At 40.1% G+C, this 21,939-nt stretch overlaps 1 protein-coding gene across 2 annotated transcripts in view; it reads left to right on the top strand.

The window, feature by feature from the left end:
- The window catches only part of col15a1b (collagen, type XV, alpha 1b), a 130,962-nt gene that overhangs the window by 25,596 nt on the left and 83,427 nt on the right, over window positions 1-21,939 (top strand). Inside the window, exons 1-4 of one of the 2 annotated variants that reach the window (XM_086205148.1) lie at window positions 9,554-10,170; window positions 13,127-13,314; window positions 14,129-14,338; window positions 15,599-15,751. In XM_086205148.1, coding sequence (XP_086061274.1) covers window positions 9,783-10,170; window positions 13,127-13,314; window positions 14,129-14,338; window positions 15,599-15,751 — 939 coding nt within the window. In that variant the 5' untranslated portion in view covers window positions 9,554-9,782. Of the gene's footprint in view, window positions 1-9,553; window positions 10,171-13,126; window positions 13,315-14,128; window positions 14,339-15,598; window positions 15,752-21,939 lie in introns of those variants that run through there. The other variant, XM_086205149.1, reaches the window with a different exon arrangement.

Below are 21,939 nucleotides of genomic sequence, written 5' to 3'. Positions count from 1 at the left end.
AGGGGGCATCGCCGAAATAACCGGTAAAAACGGTAAAGGGGAATTCCTGTCCCACACCACTTGTGTGTGTATAAAGACCCCAAAATGGCACCTTTCAAGAGACATGCTTACGACGCAGAGATAAAACTCAAGGCTATCATTCACGCAGCCACCGGTACGTACGGTACCGTATTGTGAATGCACTAACTTGTTTTGGGAGTGAACAGAGTTGTCAGAATGTTGGTTTGTATTCTATTAATAAAGTTTGACTTACTGACTTATCTGACTGTTTTGTTGACATTCCCTTTAGCACAGCTCCATCTAGTGGATGCATAATGCAACCCCAGCCACTACAGTAGTTTCTATTCTATGCGCCTTATAATGCGGTGCAGCCTGTATATGAAAACAGTTTTAAAATAGGCCATTCATTATAATCCGATGCGCCTTATCGCGCGGAAAATACGGTACTGCTTTTAGTGTACATAATAAAAAAAAGAGGTGAAAGGATGCACCCTTGTGGCCAACCTGTTTTCAAAACCAAGAAGTTAGATATAGTAAAACCTATTGCATTCTGCTGGTTAATAATTTAATTTAATTTGAAACAATGTTAAAAGCTGATTATGTAGGTTAAAATAAGAAGTAAACCTCTCAATTAAATATGAGACTTCTTCTTATTAAAAGCTGAATAAAAATCACATATGAGCTTTCGTTTTTTTCCAGGTGTTTATAACCTTTATCATGAATAAAACATTTGACATCATCTACTCCATGGATTCTCAAACTTTTCAGACAAAGTACCACCTCTGAAATTCGGCTCTACAAGGACCACGCAGAGTCACGCTTATTCCATTTACTACAATCACTTTTTTTTTTTACATTCCTTTTGCACCACTCCACACCGGCTACTACTGTCAAGAGTTTCCAACTAAAGGGATTGAAACATCTAGTTCTATTAGCTTTACTGATCTTTTGGAAGAAAACCCAGTGACTGTTATGAAAGTGTAACTGACGACAAAGAAAAGGCCGTGTGACAGCATGGAGAGACAGCTGACAGAAGGAACTCCACCAGGCAGAAAGCCTGAGGATGCCCTGGAAAAAGAAAGAAAAAGCCAGAGCCGACTTCTACAAAGACCCTTTTAAATTTGTGAAAGGCATATTCACAAAGGAGAAGAGAGGATCCTTAAAAACATCAAAAGACCAGGTTAAAGAACATCTGAGAACTATCTATACTGATGAGAAAAAAGATAAACTGATCATTGTCCCCACTGACATCCCTTCAATACAACCCTCACAACATCAGTTTGATATCAGCCCTCCCAAGCTGAGGTGAAGCAGGCAGTTAAAAAGGCAAGATTGACATCTGCAGCAGGCCCTAATGGCGTACTGTATAGTGTCTACAAGAATGCTCCAGATGTCTTGAAAATCCTGTGGTAAAGCATGAGGGTGGCATGGGACAAGCAAATCATCCTGAAATCCTGGCGAAGAGCAAGAGGAGTGCTCATACCGAAAGAAAAGAACTCGACTACCATTGAACAGTTCCACCAAATTAAACCTTCTAAACATTGAGGGCAAGATCTTTTTCAGTTTGTTGGCACAATTGCCACAGTATTTGAAACAAAACCACCCAGTTGACACAGCAATCCAAAAGACTGGCTTCACAGGCTTTTCAGGATGCCTTGAACATAACAGCACCATATGGCATCACATCCAGACTGCAAAGAACCAAGGGAGAGATCTCCATGTCTTGTTCATTGGTCTGCCAAGTGTCTATGGATCAGTCTCTTAATCATTACTGTGGGCTGCCTTTGATTTCTTCCAGGTGCCAACAATCACAAATCTAGTGATTGAATCACAAATATAGTGCAGAAGCATTTCCATCATGAAAGGGCAAGTCACAGATTTCGTGTCGGCAGAACACTTGTCCTAACTGTTCAGAAATGCCAGTAAAGACATTGGGAAGATATGATGCGAAGCTCAAAGACACAGAGCAGTTTGAACAACTAAAAAAATGATACCAACACACACATGTAGCGCATCAACGAGACCTTGTTGCCAGGAAAACTCAAGTAGTAGTGCTTTCTGTTTGGCATACTCCCAAGACTCTTGTGGCCTCTAAATGTGTATGAGATCCCCATCACAAAGGTTGAAAAGTTGGAAAGAGTGATAAGCACACAAATGAGACAGTGGCTTTGAATCCCAAATTGTATCACTACACTCCTTGTACCACTTCAGGAAGCTTGTGAACCATAAATTAAGAATCACTGAACAACTCCCTTACTGATTTGACAAGCATCTTCCTATAAAAATTTTTCCATGACTTTTCACCTCAAGAAAAGTACTAAATGTCTAAATTAATTTAATTCTCTGGGGTTTTTAACGTTCAGATTGGGAATTATAGTTAGGGATTTCCAATTTATGAGTGACTGGCAGCTGTCAATCCACATTTGTAAAAGCTTGAAAAAACTTCACTGAGTTGATCAGCACAGCGGTGCAGAGGCCAACCACAGATGGAACCAGGGCTTGAGGCTTTCCTTTACCCAGTTTATTTTCATAAAACAATGACCTACTCTTTAGATATTAGTATATAACTGTGGGGCACTCGAGAATCCTGAAACCTGTAAACATCTTGAGTGAAGTTAGACTTTTAAACTGTGATAAAAGTACATGGTAATTTCAAATCCTCAACTCTGTTTAAACTGATAGGCTGCTTGGTCTTAATAGCATGCTGATTGATGGATAGATCTGATCCCCTGCCAGGCTGACCCGAGGCTGCGATTCATGTTCTGTTTTTCATTTTTTTCCCTTGTGCTTGGCCATTGCTATTTCAACTTTACTGTCTCTGGAAACTGCCTTTTTCTCTGAGGTTCATTGGAAAAACAACTTTTTTCGCAGGGATTACAGACTCAACACAAAGAGTAACATAGTCAAGAGGTCAAATCAATTTTATTTGGATAGTGCCAAATCACAAGAAAAGTTATTTCATGACACTTTACAAGTAGAGCAGGTCTAGTACCACACTCCTTCAATGAATTTACACCCAACAATTCTCCATGAGCAAGCACATCCTGCAACAGCAGCACTGAAAACCTTCCTTTTAACAGGCAAAAATGTTGAGCCATTCCAGAGTCAATAGGAACAGCCTTTTGCTTTGACCAGTCTCTGTGTTTCCACAGATCCACCAGAGCCCCAACCGCCGCCTGCATCGCCCCCCCCCCCCCCCTTATTCCCTACTGTTACACTGGCCTGCACTCCCCTTCCATGAACCAGTCTGCCATCCAGTCCCCCATCAAGCTGGCTTGCTCTCCCTGCCTCCCCTACCAGAAGCTTCCTTCTTCAGCTGTTATTAACATTTCCGTGTTTCCCACATTTTGTATTGTAAACTGTTTTCTTGTCTGTAACAACATCTACTGCACGTCTGTCCGTCCTGGGTGAGGGATCCCTCCTCTGTTGCTCACCCTGAGGTTTCTCAGATTTTTCCCTGTTAAAAGGGTTTTCTATGGAGTTTTTCCTCAGTCGATGTGAGGGTCAAAGGGCAGAGGATGTTGTTATGATGCCATGTGAAGCCCTTTGAGACAAACTGTTTGTGAAAACGGGCTATACAAATAAAATTGCCTTGCCTTGCCTTGCCTTGCCAGTTGGGGGGAATGAGAGCAGGAGAGCGGGGCAGAGACAAAGACAGATAATGGAGAAAGACAGATAAAAACTGTAGAAAGAAAGCAAGGGGGAGAGAGAAGCCCAGTGCACCATACACATCCCTAGCAGTCTAAGTTTATAGCAGCATATCTAGGGGCTAGCCTAAGGCAGACCTAAGTACAAGCTTTATCAAAAAGGAAGGTCTTAAGAGAGGTTGTCTGTATCCTGGACCGAAACTTAATACGAACAAGCTTTATCAAAAAGGAAGGTCTTAAGAGAGGTTGTCTGTATCCTGGACCGAAACTTAATACGAATAAGCGGAAGACAATGGATGGATGGATGGATGGGTTAACTAGTTAATAACGTGTTAACACTGACACCTACAGTATAATTCATATGAATGAATTTGTTGAATAGCTAGAAAAGCTAGGAAAATGTGTCTGTAATTTTTAAAGTGTTTACTAGATGTTTAAATCAGCAATTTTTCAATTTAACAACTTCTTGTGGTTATAAGCTGCACCCTGTAAGATTTCTACTTTAAAGAAAAGCATCAAACAATAAAAAACACAAGAATGAAAAATAGATTTTAAAGTATAATTTTTAAGGCATTTTGAAGGCAGCCCTGTATATTAGTGACTGCAATCATAAAATACCCTGTCAGAAGGCAGAGTATAGAACCCCAAGCATGGTGAGATATGGCCCACCCCCACAATCACCACCACCCACATGCACATGTCTCATTTCCTTACCCTTCTTCAATGCATCTTATCCCACAACCACTCATCTCATCCTGTCTCATTTCCTTACCCTTCTTCAATGCATCTTATCCCACAACCACTCATCTCATCCTGTCTCATTTCCTTACCCTTCTTCAATGCATCTTATCCCACAACCACTCATCTCATCCTGTCTCATTTCCTTACCCTTCTTCAATGCATCTTATACCACAACCACTCATCTCTGCGTTACCCATGACTAATTACGCTTACCCACATAGGGCAGTTCACTGACCCTCTAACATTTTGAGGCTAAACCCATCATCTGCTCTGTTAGAGTCCCCCACATTCTTTTCCCACAACTGATTATGTGTTAGTGTATCTATTCAGCATTGCTCCTTCAAGAGTCTTACTAAGTGTGGATTTAGTTGAATTACTTCTACTCAGGATAATAAATCTTCACACTTCACAATACTACACAGAAGTTGTTAAAAAAGTGAACAAATGCTTTTTACACAACAAAAATATCTATTTTAGTGGTTTTCAAACTTGTTAAAAATGTAAAAAAACAAAAACAAACAAAGAATACAATCAAAACAGTAAATACCATGAAATAAAATGAATGTAAAACAGTTAATGAAGACTAAAAAATTATGATTTATTTTCACTTGCTGTGCATGACTGTATGAGAGGGAGGGCTGCCCATTAGTGAATATGACAGCAGTGTGGCAGAGATGACAGTTGTAGTTATATGCCTTTGCACATTGTGGCTGACAATGGCCAACAAAATAATAAATTATAGGAATAAATGGAATTAACCTGAGATTGGTTGAGTTGCCCGCCTAAATTAGGCTACATGACTGTTTTCTCAACTTTGATCATAGTGGTGGTACTCGCAGAGCCTAATTTTTTTCGGCGTGAAAAAAATGTAAGAACCCCTGATTTGTTTGATCTGGTCACATTTGTAAAGTTTTAAGGGGCATCAGTTAAGATGTTTAACATTACAGTTGACACATTAACGAACTGTAATTTTATATTAGACGAATTGTTACAGCCATCACATTAACCTTTGGCAATCTAATCTATCTGATCTGGAAACATTTGGGAAATCTGTAGCGCACATGATTAAATTATTTACCATGTTTGCTGGCATTCTGGTAAAGAGCTAATGTAAGCACCAGTAAAAATCTGTGAGAAAAGACATTTCTCACAGATTTTGACTTATACTAACTTGACACTTACAAGAACATCAAACTGAACTGGGATTTTATGATTTTGATCTTAATGATTTCACTAGAGTTGTGTAAATATGAGGAAAAAAATGGCCCTCTGACTTCCTATTGGATGAGGCAATTAGGGAGGCCCACTATATCACATTTTTTTTTCTGAGTGTCAACAATGTAGATTATTGTTTAAAGGTTGGTGTAGTTTTCTTCACTAAATTTTACTCAATGTCATGCACCACTTGTTTTCTAACTGCTATCACCTATGTAGTCACCATAATATGAAACTGTGACCAAAGGCCAAAAAATGTAAACATTAACCATTTAAACAAATCCTTGAATTAAGACTTAGAAATTGTTTAATGTATATACATATATATACATATATATATATGTATATTCATGTGTGTATATTATGTGTATATACTATATATATATATACATATATATTTAATATTTCTCATGATTTTACATTTAACCCTCATCCTCTTTATGAATGGACAGTATGTTCCTCAGTTTCTCTCTTCATTTCATTTCATTTTCTTCATCACAGTTAGATAGTCCATCCATCCATCCATCCATTTTCTACTACCTATCCTGTTTAGTGTCGCGGGGGCGCTGAAGCCTATCCCAGCTGCCTTTGGGCGAGAGGCGGGGTTCACCCTGGATGGGTCACCAGTAGTTGGGGATAGTTTGTTTATCAAAACCTCAATGCTTTCCTGAATGGTATTTCTAGGTGGAAAACATGCAGATTATGGTTTAGTTAATCTTTCTTTGATGTTAGAACCACCATCACAATGGTGTACTGATGTCAGCACAAAGTAACCGCTCAAGGGATTGGTAACTGTGCATCTGCCCCCTTTAAGCACAAACTCTTGCAATTTTGGGTGGTTTCCACAATTTTCTTTTGTTTAAAATCAAGAACAATATATCTATGTACAATATACACAGTATATCTTATAGTGGAAGAAGACTTGATGTTTTTATAAGAATAATTGGTTTTAATAATTGGTCCTAACATGAATATATCATTGTGAAGTGAACCAACACCTTCAACAACACCAGGCTCTATGTTCAACAGCAACCTCATCCTGGACCTCACCAAACATTCAGCAGTGCAAAAGAACAGACACGTCTTTGTAGTCCTCAGTATGGGGCCTCTCTGCTTCCACAATGAGCTGTGGCACAAACAAAGTCCACGCTTAATAATGGCTTTCATTCCAGCTTTTTTCAAGTTTAAAAATTCCCACGTAACATTAGTGAGATGGTTCACAAATTGTATATTTATCGGTCACCTTACTACACATAATCTGCTTTTGTGGTGTTTAACTGGTATTGCTTGCTGTTAAGAGGTTAAGGTTGATGAGGTAATCAGGCTGGCTGTCAATAACTGAGATGGTCAGACAGTGTCCTTAGTGGCTGGCTTCAGCATGGAATATTGAAGGGAGTTGCTGCTGTTTTTTTTGTTTTTTGTTTTTTTTTTACTCAATAATGTAAGGTGCTTATTAAACTGAAACAATAGAAAAGAAAGCTGGAATGGCACAGTAGCAGATGATGGGGTCAAGGAGAAAGAATGTCATTGTCTCAGAGACAGTCATTGACTAAACCATGTGTCAGATGTGGATATAATATCATTTATAGTAAACGTATTCGCTGTCATTTCCTGCTATGTCCAATTCAAACACAGAGAATAACTTTAACCTCACTTATGACTAGTCAAAAGGATATTCCAAAATCACAGACCCAGTAAATTTGAATATGCTTGGAAAACATATGCAAAGTCTTAACAATAAAGTAAATAATCCTTGCTTGTGATTGCTTACCCATCATTGATTTAAATCAGTTACAGTCTTTTCAAAAGTGCACTTGTTGAACTACTCTTGTCTCAAGAGATGGTGGAAGAATGATTGCAGTGTTACCTCAAATACCAAATGACACAATGCTTTCTGATGTTTTCTTTTTGTGAGAGAAACATCCATTCATTTTCTACTGCTTATCTTGTTAAGGGTCACGGGGGGGGGGGGGGGGGGGGTTGCTGGAGCCTATCCTAGCAACCTTCAGTGTGAGGCAGGGTACAACCTGGACAGGTCGCCAGTCCATTGCAGGGCATATACAGACAGACAACCATTCATACTGCACCACCATTTCGCCCTGTGAGAGAAACATTTATAAAAAATATTAAGTAACAATTTATGAGTTCTCAAACATTCATATTATGCCATCAATTTGAGATGCTCATTTTGGCATAACATTAAGCACTGGTGTGGCGAAAACTACTGAAAAGGACTGAAGCATACAACAACTAAAAAAAAAAAAACATCAATGGTTTCTTCTTTTTGATGTTAAATCACTAAGTTTGTGCATGTATAAAATCCTTGTATGGTGTATAGTTTAACTCCATCTGTCACTTTTTATTCATAGTTAAACTGTGCATTTGAATGTGAAATGAAAAGCCTTCGAACTTGAATAATCTGCTTGAGGTTCAGTCTTAATTAGCTCATCATATATTCGCCAACAGTTCTCTTGTTGTGGCACGGTGGTGCAGTGGTTAGCACAGTCGCCCCACAGCAAGAAGGTTCTGGGTTTGAGTCCCTGACTGTGAGTGTGAATGGTTTTCTGTCTATATATGTTGGCCCTGCAATGGACTGGCGACCTGTCCAGGTTGTACTCCACCTCTCGCTCAAAGGCTGCTGGGATGGGCTCCAGCCCCCCAGTGACCCTTAACAGGATAAGAGAAAGAAAACGTATGGGTGGAGTTCTCTTGTTATCCAACAGAGGGCACGCTAAAACTTCAGTATCTTAACCTATTGCATGCCCTTTGACCTATCAATAAATATACAATAGCGAGCAAAGTGAACCTGAGTGGACAATCACGGCACCAAAACGTCTGAGAAGCAATGTGTGGGAGTACTTTGGGTTCTACATCACAAGTTTTTCAAACTCTGTGTAACTCTGTTAAAGGCGGCGGTTACTCATCACCTGCTCACCTGCTGACAACAGCTTACATAGCGGAGGCTCCACAAACTTGAGGAACAGCGCTGTTTAGCGTAGTTTGACTGCATGCTATTGGGAACACTCAGCCTCAGCTGGCCCCTCGTCAGAAGCTTATAAAAGCCGTGTGGATCGCTATTCAGCAGCAATTCAGACTGATCCATACCGATGACCATGTCACGTCAGGAACTCAGTAAGTCTTGGGGACACAGACATCATTTCGCCGTTATCCACTGCCACGTCTGAGAGATTGTCATTACCCTCTCCTATGTAGCTGGCCATTCGTTAGCGGTATTCCACTGCAGTCGAATATTGAAGATGGTTCTTGATCAACTTGATTTTTTGAAAAAGTGACAGGGTTTGGTTTGACGCTGTCAAATAACGTGCTAAAACCTTACAAAGTGGCACACATCTTGAGGCAACACGACTGACTCATGTTGGATTTCATTAATTAATGTCAAATAGCTTTGAATTTAGCAGGTTAGCCCCTTTATTATTATGGATAGATGGGCTTTGAAGTAAGAAATGTTTAGAAATCCTACCATAATGCGTAATGTCTGCAGATGTTTGACTCTGGCAAGCTTTCAAGCCGACATTTGATGACTAGATGGTCTTTACACATATAAAAATAGGTAGATGTTCGCCCTCTCAAAATTCCTCAATGTGATGACAAAGTTTAGCAGCTGTAGTGGTATACATGAATCTGTATCTGTGTGTGTTGGTAACCTCTATGTTGTTTTAAGTGACATGAGATTAAGTCTGATTCAGTAAGAGCACACAAAGGAGATGGAGGAAAGAAGAAAACGAGAAGCAATGAACATTCTATAATTTGCTTGTTTGACTGAGGGAGAGAAAAGGGGAGTGAAAAAAAATTAAGTGCTGTGTTGTGGAGAGCCTGAGGAGGGGGAGTCAGTTATTACACATACAGAAAGGCGAGAGGGAGAGGGGGAAGAAACAGAGATGTTGGGAGGTACAAACATAGCAAGAGAGACTGATAGTGGAAGAGGGGATTTCACGACAGAGGAGAAGAGGCAAGGGCTGAAAGCAGGTAAAAGGATTGTTCCTTTTTCCTCCACGTAATTGCTTACTCCAGATTTACTTGGACACCCTCTGCTGGACTCTTGAAGTGCCTTTGATACTGCATGCAACTTATCCCAGCTGGATACATTGCACTGAACTTGCACTTATTTACTTTGGTATGTGTAGTACTCTGTAGCTACACTTAACAGAAACAGTGTCCATGAACATCCATGCAAGAGACACAGAGAGGATGGGAATCTTGCTTTTCTCTATTTCTCTCTTCCTGCTCCTGTCATCTCCTGTACAAGCTCAGTGGTGGAATTTCTTCTGGTCAAGCCCAAAAAGCAGCCCCAGAGTCTCTTCACCCTCAATCATCTCACAAGACCCTTCTGACATCCCGGAGACAACAGAGTGGGTGTGGAAGGGTGAGAGGATGACAAAGAAAGATCCAGACAGCAGCACCCATCCGGAGATCACTACACCCACAGTGTCCATGTCTGTCCATAGCACTGCAGAACCTGGGACACTACCTCCACATGAGAGTACAGGTGGAATAAGCAGCAGCGATGCCAGATTCCTAATCAAACCTCTAAAACACTGGAAGAGTGGTGAGTGTTTCAGGGGGCTGAGAAGATGAGGGGAAACACATGGACAATTGGAGGGGTTTGTAGGACTTCAGATTGCTGAAACAAGATCTGCTTGGTTGCAGTTATATTCATATTTAAAAGTGGTTCGGCTCATTTGTGATCCTTGAGACACATATTGTTAGAGCAAGATGAAAGATATTTCAACAATCATTACTGTATTCACATTATTTACAGTTAATCTTTAAACCCATCTTTAAAACCATTAATAAAATTAAATCAAAAGTGTATTTTAATCATAATATTTCAGTAATAAATATTGCTGTTCCCTTAGTATATTGTTGAGTTTGAATAGATGTGAGAAGATTAGGGAGGTGAAGATTAGGGGCATCAACTTCAGATTTCAATGTACTTGTCAGCCTTGCACTCACATATGGACATCATTCATGTTATGTCTAAGTCTATTTGTAACTGTGATCCTGGCAACATATATGTACCTCTTGTGACAGCCCATCACAAAAAATATAATATTAATTTGTTTTACTCTTGTTTAAAGATGTTTTACTCTCCTTTTAAAAGTTTGAAAATCAATAAACATATTATTTTAAAAACATAAATGAATGTTACAAGAGCTGCACAATAGATGTCAGTTACTGAGAGTTACTTTGGCATACGGCTTTGCTTTCTTACTGTGAGGCTAAATTTAGAGCATGTACAGAGGCTGTAATAGCTGCCAGCTCTGTTGCATCATTCCCATATATATATATATATATATATATATATATAGAGAGAGAGAGAGAGAGAGAGAGAGAGAGAGAGAGAGAGAGAAAGAAAGAGAGAGAAAGAAAGAGAGAGAGACATATATATAGAGTGAGAGAGAGACTTAAAGCTTCTTTTATTACAAATAATTACAAGGATACAAATTATTCAACAAGTCTTTTCAAAAGACAAATAATTTAAAAGAATGAGAAATTTAAAGTGTTTAAAAATGATAAAATTACATATAACAGCTAACACGCTTCAGGCTGCACGTCTTCTAACAGACTATTGAATTTCAAGGTTTCTTCCCTGAGAAAGCATTAAGCACCTTTATAACGCCATATGTTCTCAAAGAACCCAAGATCCTTCATTTCACTGTAAAAATGAAAAGCAATTAGAACTGGTGATTTCACTAAAGTCATAAACACCACTGAAATGTTGTACCCTGAGTCAAACTCTACTTTGTTTCTCCTGCTCACATATATGACCATTTTGGCTTGTCCAAGCAAGAAATTCAGGAGTTGACATTTAAACCTACATTTCTGGCAATATTTAAAACCAAAAATAAAGGTTTCCATTGAAAAGCATTCATCAAAACATCCAAATAATCTTTCTAACAGAGAAAACAGAGGCTTCAGCCATACACATTGCATGAAAGCATGGAAAATGGTTTCTCTCTCAGTGCAAAAAGGACACTGATGACTCAAAACAGGGTTTAAAACTGAAATAAAGAATTAACCACCACTGCCTCATGTAGAACCCTCCATTTCAAATCCCTACATTTCTTATATATATATATATATATATATATATATATATATATATATATATATATATATATATATATATATATAATACATGTAAATATAAATGAAATTAGTACTCTTAGAGATTACAGGTTTTGAAAAGATCCCAATCACAAGAGGAAGAATCTGTGTCTCTGTTAGGGTTAGGAATTGGGTTTGGTTTTACATATGAAAGTCATTTGAAGGTCCTAACTAGGATGGCTGTGCAAACTTTGTTTGGTGTGTGTGTGTGTGTGTGTGTGTGTGTGTGTGTGTGTGTGTGTGTGTGTGTGTGTGTGTGTGTGTGTGTGTGTGTTTTGTTTCCACATTTTGACTGGAGTAGAAGCACACCCTAGTACACCCACACACACATGCCAAACCCTCTAATCAGGTATGTTTCCAGTTGGTTAGACTGATGAATTAGAGACCCCCAAATCCTTGGCCTGTCTGGTCCTGTCTGAACCTTGTGTGTGTTCTCAAGGGTGACATGTCTGAAGTGTGCGCAAATGCAATTTTGTGTGTGTGTGTGTTCTCATGTTACAATATTTGTACAGTCTGAAAACCAGTAGCCTATACTATAAACCTAAATTTGCAGGATCTGATGTGCTTTGTCAATTCAAAATGCTGGACCCATTACTGTTAAATGGCTGTTTAAGGGTCAGGGTTAAGGCAGGCATCTAGTTGTGATGGTTAAGGTTTGGGGAAGGGGCTAAGAGATTGACTGACATACGCAGCAGGGTTGAGCTTGCATGGAAGGGTAAGGTGAGGGTTTGTCACTCTGGGAGATAGTCTCCATTATAGGGGAATCAAAGGAATGTGTTGCCATCCTTTCACACAGTTGCACACTAACACCCTAATTGCCACACATTGTGTGTGCGGTTCAACTTTGGAGGATTATGTCCATATGAGTCAGAGCAGTGAGGCATAGGCAGAGTCAGTAGCAATCAAGTCAAATAAAGGCCACATCAGGATGATTTTCCAGTTCCTTTCTTCCTTTAGCTAATGGGCTGTTTGAACCAGTAACATGGGTTGCACACATGATGGTTGATGCTAGTTTGTGAGAAGCTTGAAAAATACTAAGAGGAAGCATGGAGAATATGAAGGGCTGAAAGAGGAGCAAGATAATATGTGGGGAGTAAAGGTAATCGTGGGGCCAGTGGTCATGGTCATTGGAGCACTAGGGGCTGTGACCCCCAAACTGGAGAGTTGCTCCAGCAGATTACAAGTACCACATCTGAAGTCTCTGTCTGGAAGAGTGCAGTCCGAGGAACAGCTGGGTGAGAGGAAGACATGTTTATATAGGTTCTGGTCAGTCAAGCAGTTACCCATCTTGAGATAAGGTCTTCCTCTCTCTCTCTCTCTCTCTCTCTCTCTCTCTCTCTTTCTCTCTCGCTGTCTCTCTCCTCTCATTTTTTTATATTGTCTGTTTCTGTTAGATCGAGGCTCAGGAAGTCATCTGGACTTGACAGCAATAATTGGCATACCCCTTCCTCCTGCTGTTTCCTTCACTCCTGGCTTTGAGGGCTTTCCAGCCTACAACTTTGGACCCAAAGCCAATATTGGCCGTCTCACAAAGACCTTCGTGCCAGGGTCATTTTACATTGACTTTGCCATCATTGTCACGGTAACACTCAAGTTTCACTTCTTATTGTTTTTTGAAGTTGACAAATGATTTTAAATGTTCTCCATTAGACATATGTGAACAGCTCACATATAGTGTCTACAAGGCTTATCACAGAACCAAGTAAATGCATATTTCATTGGTCAATTTCAGTACAAACCTCCGTTTTTTTGAGTAACGTCAGACAATGACACCACCTAGTGGATTTCTGCTCATAAAACAGGAGGTGTATCTAGCTACTCTGTAGTTTGATTGTTCGTAATTAAATGACAGCTTGCTGTTACAAAGGGACCATGATTAAATAAGTATGCAAAACATTACAAATGATGCTGGGTGATACAGAGTAGACTTATCCTCTTATTTCTGAAAGTTATTAGAATCTGAAAATAATAAACATTTTTGGGAGGCACAACAGTTGATCAGCAGGATGAGGTGATCAGCTGGAGTTTAGTGGATTGTGAATGACAAGTAGATACTATATGTACTCTGTATATGTTATTTTATGTTTGTGGAGAATTGTACATAGAATCAACTTTTCTAAAGAAAGGCTTTCTGGTGGGACACATTTTCATTATTTCAATTACTTTACAGGATTTATATGTGTTATAGATATGATTTGTATGTCTAAGTCAGCCCTAATTCATTTTATTGTGGATATTATATCTTCAGGAGAGGAACAATTGTTTTAGTGGGTACTTGAAGTTCTTGGTACTTATTTGTACATTGCTACAATATGTAAATTGCTGTTGACAAATCTCATAGCATGAAAATTTATTGTCTCTACATTATGACCCCCTCTACTTTTCCCCAACCCTAGGTGCGTCCAGCCAGCCAGAGAGGAGGTGTGCTGTTTGCCATCACAGATGCACATCAGAAGGTGGTGGAGCTGGGTTTAGCACTCACTCCTGTGAGTGCTGGCTTACAAAGTATTTTACTCTACTACACTGACAGAGAGGAGACCTCCCACAGCAACAAAGCTGCTGCCTTCAGTGTCCCAGACATGACTGACCAGTGGACACGTTTCACTGTAAGCTGTATCCATATATTTATACACACATTTATTGCTTATAATGACCTTTTATCCTTTTTATTAACAGCTTTATAGGCTTTTTAATTGCTTTGATCAAATGTCTCCTCCTGTAAGGATAATGAATCTTAATTGATTTGTGCCTCCCTGCCTTTTTGATGAATTGCCATTCATGAGTCCTCAGGGTGGGCCAGTCATAACTTAAAAAAAAAAGACATTCCAGATCATTTCATCAAGCACCAGTCAAACTTTTCTCTTTGGCTTATTCTGTACATTAATTTATGACAAATTATGCACAAACTGATGTTTGAGCCCTGTTTTGAGCCTTAGCTATATAATGTGCTAGTTAAATACATGATTGTGTGTTGTGTGTTTATATATTTAAGTATATATATACTATATATATATATATATATATACACACACAGTGTATATATATATATATATATATATATGTATGTATATATATATATATATATATACACACACACAGAATGATGAGTGTGAAGCAAATTTCCATGAATTTTAAATGAATTTCATAGCTTTTGTATTTTTTTTCAAAACTTCTCCAAGCCAGGATATCACTATTTTAATTTTTCATGACTATTTACCATGTTTTAATCTATTTCCGATTTTATTATTTCCATTTGAAACAATGACTCTATGAGACTGTACTGAGGAATAGTTGTGCTTTGAGCTAAAGGCCAACGCCAACATAAAATACAATGCCCAATATCCTATTATTTATTAAATGCTCACAATCTCATTCCCCCTCTAGGCCAGATAAAGCTGCTGAGTGTCAAAAAATCAAGGAGTACGGCTCCCAAAACCATAATATATTGGGGCATGACATTTAAATGGAGATTTTTATCAGTCACCATATATATCAATGGCAGGTCATTCATATGCTGTGATCATTGATGTACAACTGGTTTAATTAATTGCATGTGAGTCATCTCTTATGCCTATTCCTATGCTCAGTTTGTCAATGTTGGTTTCTACACTGGGTTGATAAATGAGAGCTATTATGTTAATGCTGTGTGCTGATTTTCGTCTTTTATTAAATTTCAGTGTATTACAATAAATCAAAATCACGTTTCATGCACTAATTAAGATTAGAATGAAATCATATACTTGAATGGCCATAAAGATCATTTGGCTCAAATACATTAATAATCCCACACTACTTGGACTTTACTCTCTGTTGGAGATAAAAGGTAAACAGTGCCCACAATTAAAAGATTATATCTGATTTGTTAGGTTGTGGTGGAGCATGAAGAGGTACGTCTTTACATGGACTGTGGTGAGGCCGAGAGGGTGACCTTTCGTCGGAGGCCAGAAAGACTCACTTTCTCACACAACTCAGGCATTTTTGTTGCAAATGCAGGAAGTACAGGACTTGACAAGTTTGTGGTAAGTGGAATAAAAGTCTGCATTGGTTGATGTGCCTGTTTTAAGTTGAGGAGTTTCTTCTTCCTAAAAAATTCCACAAACAAAAAATACTCCCCTTGTCAGTATCCGTGTGCAGTTTGTGGGCATTGGCCTGGAATTTTTTTTTTTTATTGTACGTGTACATGTGTATCTCTGGGTAAGTGTGCATATGAAGCAAGGAGGGACTTGCACACAGAAATTGAGGTTAATTAGTCATCCCAGGTCTCTGAGGAGCATGAGTGAGATTTTTCCCCATACCCCTGATTGCTGTGGAACCAGGAATCGTCCCAAATAGAACCCCTCTGTTTCTGTTGAGTCCCCAAAAATAGAATCCCTTCCTTGTTCAATAGGGCTGAAATCTCACTCTGTAAGAAGCAAGCTGTCTCCTCCTGTGCTTGGGAGGAGATTGAACCACTGAGTTGAGGGAGCACTACAGAGAACAGAAGCCTGTAGCCTCTGGCAAATGACTATTTGCATTAAACACTCTTTGCTCACCTCTGGGTCATTGAGTTGTAAAATGGTGTTCTCTGGTGGACAACTGTGGTAGCTGCACCTGGCCATCATAACACATTAATCAGTCCAGCAGTTGAACAAAGGCCCTGTGCACTCTTTTTATTTAGATCCATCCTGATGTGATCCGATCATAAGTGGATGACTGTACTGAGTACGTCCCAACTTGGCTTTAACACACATCTCCACACGTGTCTCCTGTGGTCGGATGTCTCTTCCCTGCTCAGTATGTGAATAAACACACATAATAGATACATTTGCATAGTTTTTATTTGCTGTTTTTACCTGCTACAGTTCGTGTTTATTTTAAGCAGCACAAGTGTGTCACTCAGAATTTGTATTGGTGAAACATGCCCATTTGCTGTAGATCATGTAGATCTATAGATCCACCAATGTAAATCACTGATATTTAAAATACTACAGAGGAATCCATCATGTTTTTGACATCTGGTGTCTGGCAGAGATCAGCTGATGAGCAAGACACATTAGCTGCACAGGCAGCATACTTTACAGTCAGAGATTAAAAGCAGAAGAAATCATAAGAAAACCATAACGATCCACACTGGGCTTGTTAAGCAGCATGTTCCAAACAAATCAAACCAAGGAATTATTTTGAGTCAGGTCAAGTTAATTTTATTTGTATAGCACCAGATCACAAGAAAAGTTATCTCATGACACTTTACAAGTAGAGCAGGTCTAGTACCACACTCCTCCAATGATTTACACAAAACAATTCTACCATGAGCAAGCACATCCAGCAACAGCGATGACAAAAACCTTCCTTTTAACAGGCAGGAACATCGAGCAGATCCAGGCTCAATGGGGATGGCTTTCTGCTTTGGGGGAAAGAGAGCAGGAGAGCGGGGCAGAGACAAAGCCAGACAATGGAGAAAGACAGATATACAGAAGGAAAGAGAGGGGCAGAGATAAAGAGAAAGGGAAAGGGAAGAGACTGATGGACAGATGGGGATGTGAGCAGGTGGGGCTAAGGGTGGCGGCTTGAGGCTCTTTGGGTCTGTAGCTCTGTGGGGAGCCCGAAGTCTCCAGAGAAGAAGATGAGTTAGGAACAGAGAGGAAAGTGAGGAGGAGAGAGAAGCCCAATGCACCATGGGACATCCCCTGGCAGTCTAAACCAATAGCAGCATATCTGAGGACTAGCCTAAGCCAGACCTGACTATAAGCTTTTCAAAAAAGAAGGTCTTAAGTCTGCTTTTAAATGCAGAGCGGGTGTCTGCATCCCAGAAACTCAGAGGCGGTTCCACAAGAGGGGAGCCTGATAGCTGAAGGCTCTGGCTCCCATTCTACTTTTAGAAACTCTAGGAACCACAAGTAACCCTGCATCCTGAGAGCAAAGGGTTCTACTTGGATAACAAGGGACTATGAGCTCTGTCTAATATGAAGGTACCTGATTGTTGAGGACATTGTATGTTCGAAGGCGAATTTTAAATTCTCCTCTGAATTTGACAGGGAGCCAATGCAGAGAAGCCAGTACAGGAGAGACACAGTCCCTTGCACCAGTTCTAGTCAACACATGGGCAGCTGCTTTTTGAACCAGCAGGAGAGTCTTTACGGACTCTTTTTTCAGCAACCCTAATAAAACTTTCTATGAACTTTACACATGATCTAATGTTGCAAATATACGCCACTGTTCACATGCTTATTAGTGTGTATTTCCAGACCACCTCTAAAAGATTTCAGTGAATGGGTCTAAGAATTCATTCAGGACACATTTAGTATGTAGTATTAAAGCTGGTCAATTATGATTGGATCACTCTGGATGGATATTAATATGGTAGACAGAAAGTGGACAGTTTTTGAGTTTTTTTTCCTTGAAGTTTTTGTGTTGGAACAGGGCTTTAGACTAACTTTTCCATAGTGATATCAACTTTCTCATTTGGTTGCATGTGCAAATAAATCATGTACTTATGATATAATCAATAAACTGCATTCTAATAAATAATCCTCTTAATTAACATACCTCATGAAAGATTGACGGTTCTTCAAAACTTGATATCGGCAAAATAATTTATTTGATGACTATGTGCAATGTATCTGTGCGTGTGATGAAGGGGCAGAACCATTTGTATGCATGAAGGCTTTTCAACCAGGCACGGGTGTCGGTCAAGGCTGCTCCACAGCAAGCTGAGCTTATCTCTGCCACTGTAATTTCCACCAGAAGCACCAAGGCATGTTGTGGCTCGGTGCACCACTTTGCAGGGAATACATGGTGAGACAGATGGCCCAACAATCGACCTAGCTGTGTGGCATGGAGCATTGTCCTGCTGGAAATAAACAATTCTTAGAGTTGAGAGAACATTATAAGAGTAGAAGGAAGCAAGTTTTCTTTCTGAAAAACCTTGTGCATGGCTTGATGTCACAAAGATAAATCTGCCTGATTCCACCTTTTCTGAAGCAGCCCAAGATCATCATCGGTCCTCAACCAAATTTCACAGTCCTTGCGAACCACTGTGGCTTGTAGGCCTCTCAAGATTTTCTTGTAACCATTTAACAATCAGGTGTTGAGAAAATTCATCTTCTCTGACGAGTCCAACTTTGAGCCTTTCCCAAGTCCTCACAGCCTTTTGCAAACCTCAGCCTGGCTCTTTTTTGATTTTCATTGAGGAGGGACTTTTGATTATTTTGATACAGTACTTGGGCATTATATCTAGGAGCCAGTTTCAAACCATTCTCGCTGTGAACTTCACTCAGCTGCCATTTCCCATATTTTTTGTAGGTCACTTTAAGTCTTCCTATGGTGACTGAGGGAAATTCCAATGAGTTCAACCTGGTCAGTAGAGAGTTGTTTTCACCCTCTGCTGGACTGTAGATTTTTTGTCCCCAGTGTCTGCTGCTTGACCTTGTTCTTATAAACTGCCGTGTAGACATTTTAAGCATGGAAGCAACCTGATGCTCTACCAGTTAAGCTGGAATTGAACCCATTTTTTCCTCATTCAAATAAAATTTTGTCAACTTTTTTGGCATGGTCAGTAGTTATTTTTTGATTCCAATAACTTTGAGGTACTGATAGCACTGTTTTTACCATCTAGCTGGTCCTATTGGAGGAAGATAGTGCTGATGACAATAGTGAATTTTATACTTTTCCTCAAAAAATAAGATTTGGTTCAGGTAATCACCTAATACGTACCTTACCTTACATACGAAAAAAACTGCTGCAGTCTCTTATTTTTTTTCAGAACTATACATATATTACCAGTGAAAAGTTGGGACACACATTTTCATATATCTATTCTTTGAAATAGCCACCCTTTTCTTTGATTACTGCTTTGCTCTTTGTGTTTGCTTGCCATTCTCTCAACGAGTTTCATGAGGTAGTCACCTGAAACGGTTTTCCAACAGTTTTGAAGGAGTCCTCTGAAATGCTGAGCACTTGTTGGCCCATTTGCCTTCACTCTGAGGTCCATCATCCCAAACCATCGCAACTGGGTTTAGGTCAGGTGACTGTGGAGGCCAAGTGATTCGGTGCAGCACTCCATTTCTCTCCGTCTTGGTCAAATAGCCCTTACACAGCCTGGAGGTGTGTGTGGGGTCATTTTCCTGTTGAAAAATAAATGCTGGTCCAACTAAACGCAAACCAGAAGGGACAGCATTTGGCTGCAGGATGCTGTGGTAGCCATGCTGGTTCAGTGTGTTTCCAGTTTTTAATAGATCCCCAACACTGTCACCAGTATGTAAAACTAGGGATGCACCGATGCATCGGCCGAACATTGGCATCGGCCATCAGCAAAAAAAGATGACATTCATCAATGGCAGTGGCTGATGTTTATGTTGATTTAAATGTTGCATGAACGCTGTGCTTGGGAGGAACCTTTCTTTTTTCCCTTTTTTGGGGAGGAAGGTATAATTATGCCCACATGAGGACGCCCACACACTTTTCTCTGTGAAGTAAAAGAAGATAACGACTGTGTGGGAATATTTTACCGTCTCAGAGGAAAATCTGCGTCATGCAGTTTGCAATGCATGTAAAACTGATATTTCAAGAGGTGGGACTAACAGAAAGTCATTTAACACATCAAATCTCAATGGACATTTGAAAAGCAGGCACGTGGTGGTGTACAGAAATTGCCTGCAAGCTGACCACAAACGGAAAAATGAAGCTGCCAACAAAGCGAAAACAGCCACCGCCGGCAAGACTCAGACTTTAATTGACACGGCCTTTGGGAGTGTCAAACTTCTGGCTCCAGACAGCGGCAGATCTAGACAATTGGAGCTCCTTCTGGGGAAAGCCTGGTCTGATTCAGAGAGATGGCGTCCATCCTACTTTGGATGGTGCATCTCTCTTATCTAGGAACATAGGCCAATTTATTAGCCATACTAATCCCTGACAAGCAACCAGAGTTCAGACCAGCAGGCAGAGCTGCAGTTTAACACGCCCCTCTGCTGGTTCCTTCGTGTTGTCACCCACCCAGCCTATAGAAACTGTGTCTGCCCCGAGGCTGTATAAGCCTGCACCCAAATCTGGAGGAGTAATTTATAGCAACTTAGTTAAAATTAAACTAACTAACTTATCACTCCTTAATTACATTTGAATTTACTTTAACAAATAATATCCTACCTGGGAAAAAGTCCCGCTTCAGTAGATGTCTATCTGACACTGCTGTTTCTAGATTTAAGGAGCTTATTCCAGCAGAGCTTGCTGCCACACCTTGTAGTGATATAATGGGCAGTTATGCTGATTTCACCCCCTCGCAGGTAGACTATCTTGTGGACAGCACTGCAGCAGCACTCCTTGGGACACTTGATGCTGTAGCTCCCCTGAAGAAGAAGGTTATCAACCAGAAAAGAATAGTTCCCTGGTACAGCCCAGAGCTGCGTGCCTTAAAACAGAAGACCAGACAACTGGAAAGGAAGACACATTCCAGCCAGCACGAGGAAGTCCGCCAAGCCTGGAAGGAGAGTTTATTAATATATAAAAAAGAACTCCGTAATGCCAGAAGCGCTTACTACTCGTCCCTGATAGAAAAGAATAAGAACAACCCCAGGTTCCTCTTCAGCACCGTGGGCAGGCTCACCAAGAACCATAGTGCTGTTGAGCCATGCATCCCCCCAACTCTCAGCAGTAACGACTTCCTTTCTTTCTTTACTGAAATGATTGTGAATATTAGAACGAAGATTGCCAGTAATGGAGGACAGACTACAGTCCCCATAGAAGCACCTCCCAGACTTGGTGCATACTTGGACAGCTTCTCCCCCATCGACCTGTCAGAATTAACTTCTGCAGTCGGTTCCTCCAAGTCAGCCACTTGTCTGCTGGATCCCATCCCAGCTAGCCTCCTTAAGGATGCCTTCCCTCTAGTCAACACTTCTATATGAAATCAAATTGATCTTTCCTGAGTCACAGGTTATGTGCCACAGGCCTTTAAGGTGGCTGTCATCAACCCTTTACTTAAAAAAAACCTTCTCTTGACCCAGATGTGTTAGCCAACTATAGGCCAATATCCAACCTCCCCTACATCTCCAAGATCCTTGAGAAGGTTGTCCTGGAGCAGCTACATGAACATCTGCACAGCAACGAGCTCTTTGAAGCCTTCCAATCTGGATTCAGGGAACACCATAGCACTGAAACAGCACTGGTCAGAGTCTCTAATGATCTTCTTATAGCTTCAGACAGAGGTCTTGTCTCTGTGCTTGTCCTTTTGGAC

This window comes from Aulostomus chinensis, chromosome 5, assembly GCF_037954235.1.
Source record: "Aulostomus chinensis isolate RoL2024-O1b breed Wild chromosome 5, RoL_Achi_v1.0, whole genome shotgun sequence".
In the NCBI taxonomy this organism is placed as follows: domain Eukaryota; kingdom Metazoa; phylum Chordata; class Actinopteri; order Syngnathiformes; family Aulostomidae; genus Aulostomus; species Aulostomus chinensis.
Note: the sequence above shows the minus strand (reverse complement) of the source record. Positions and strands in the feature narration are given on the sequence as shown.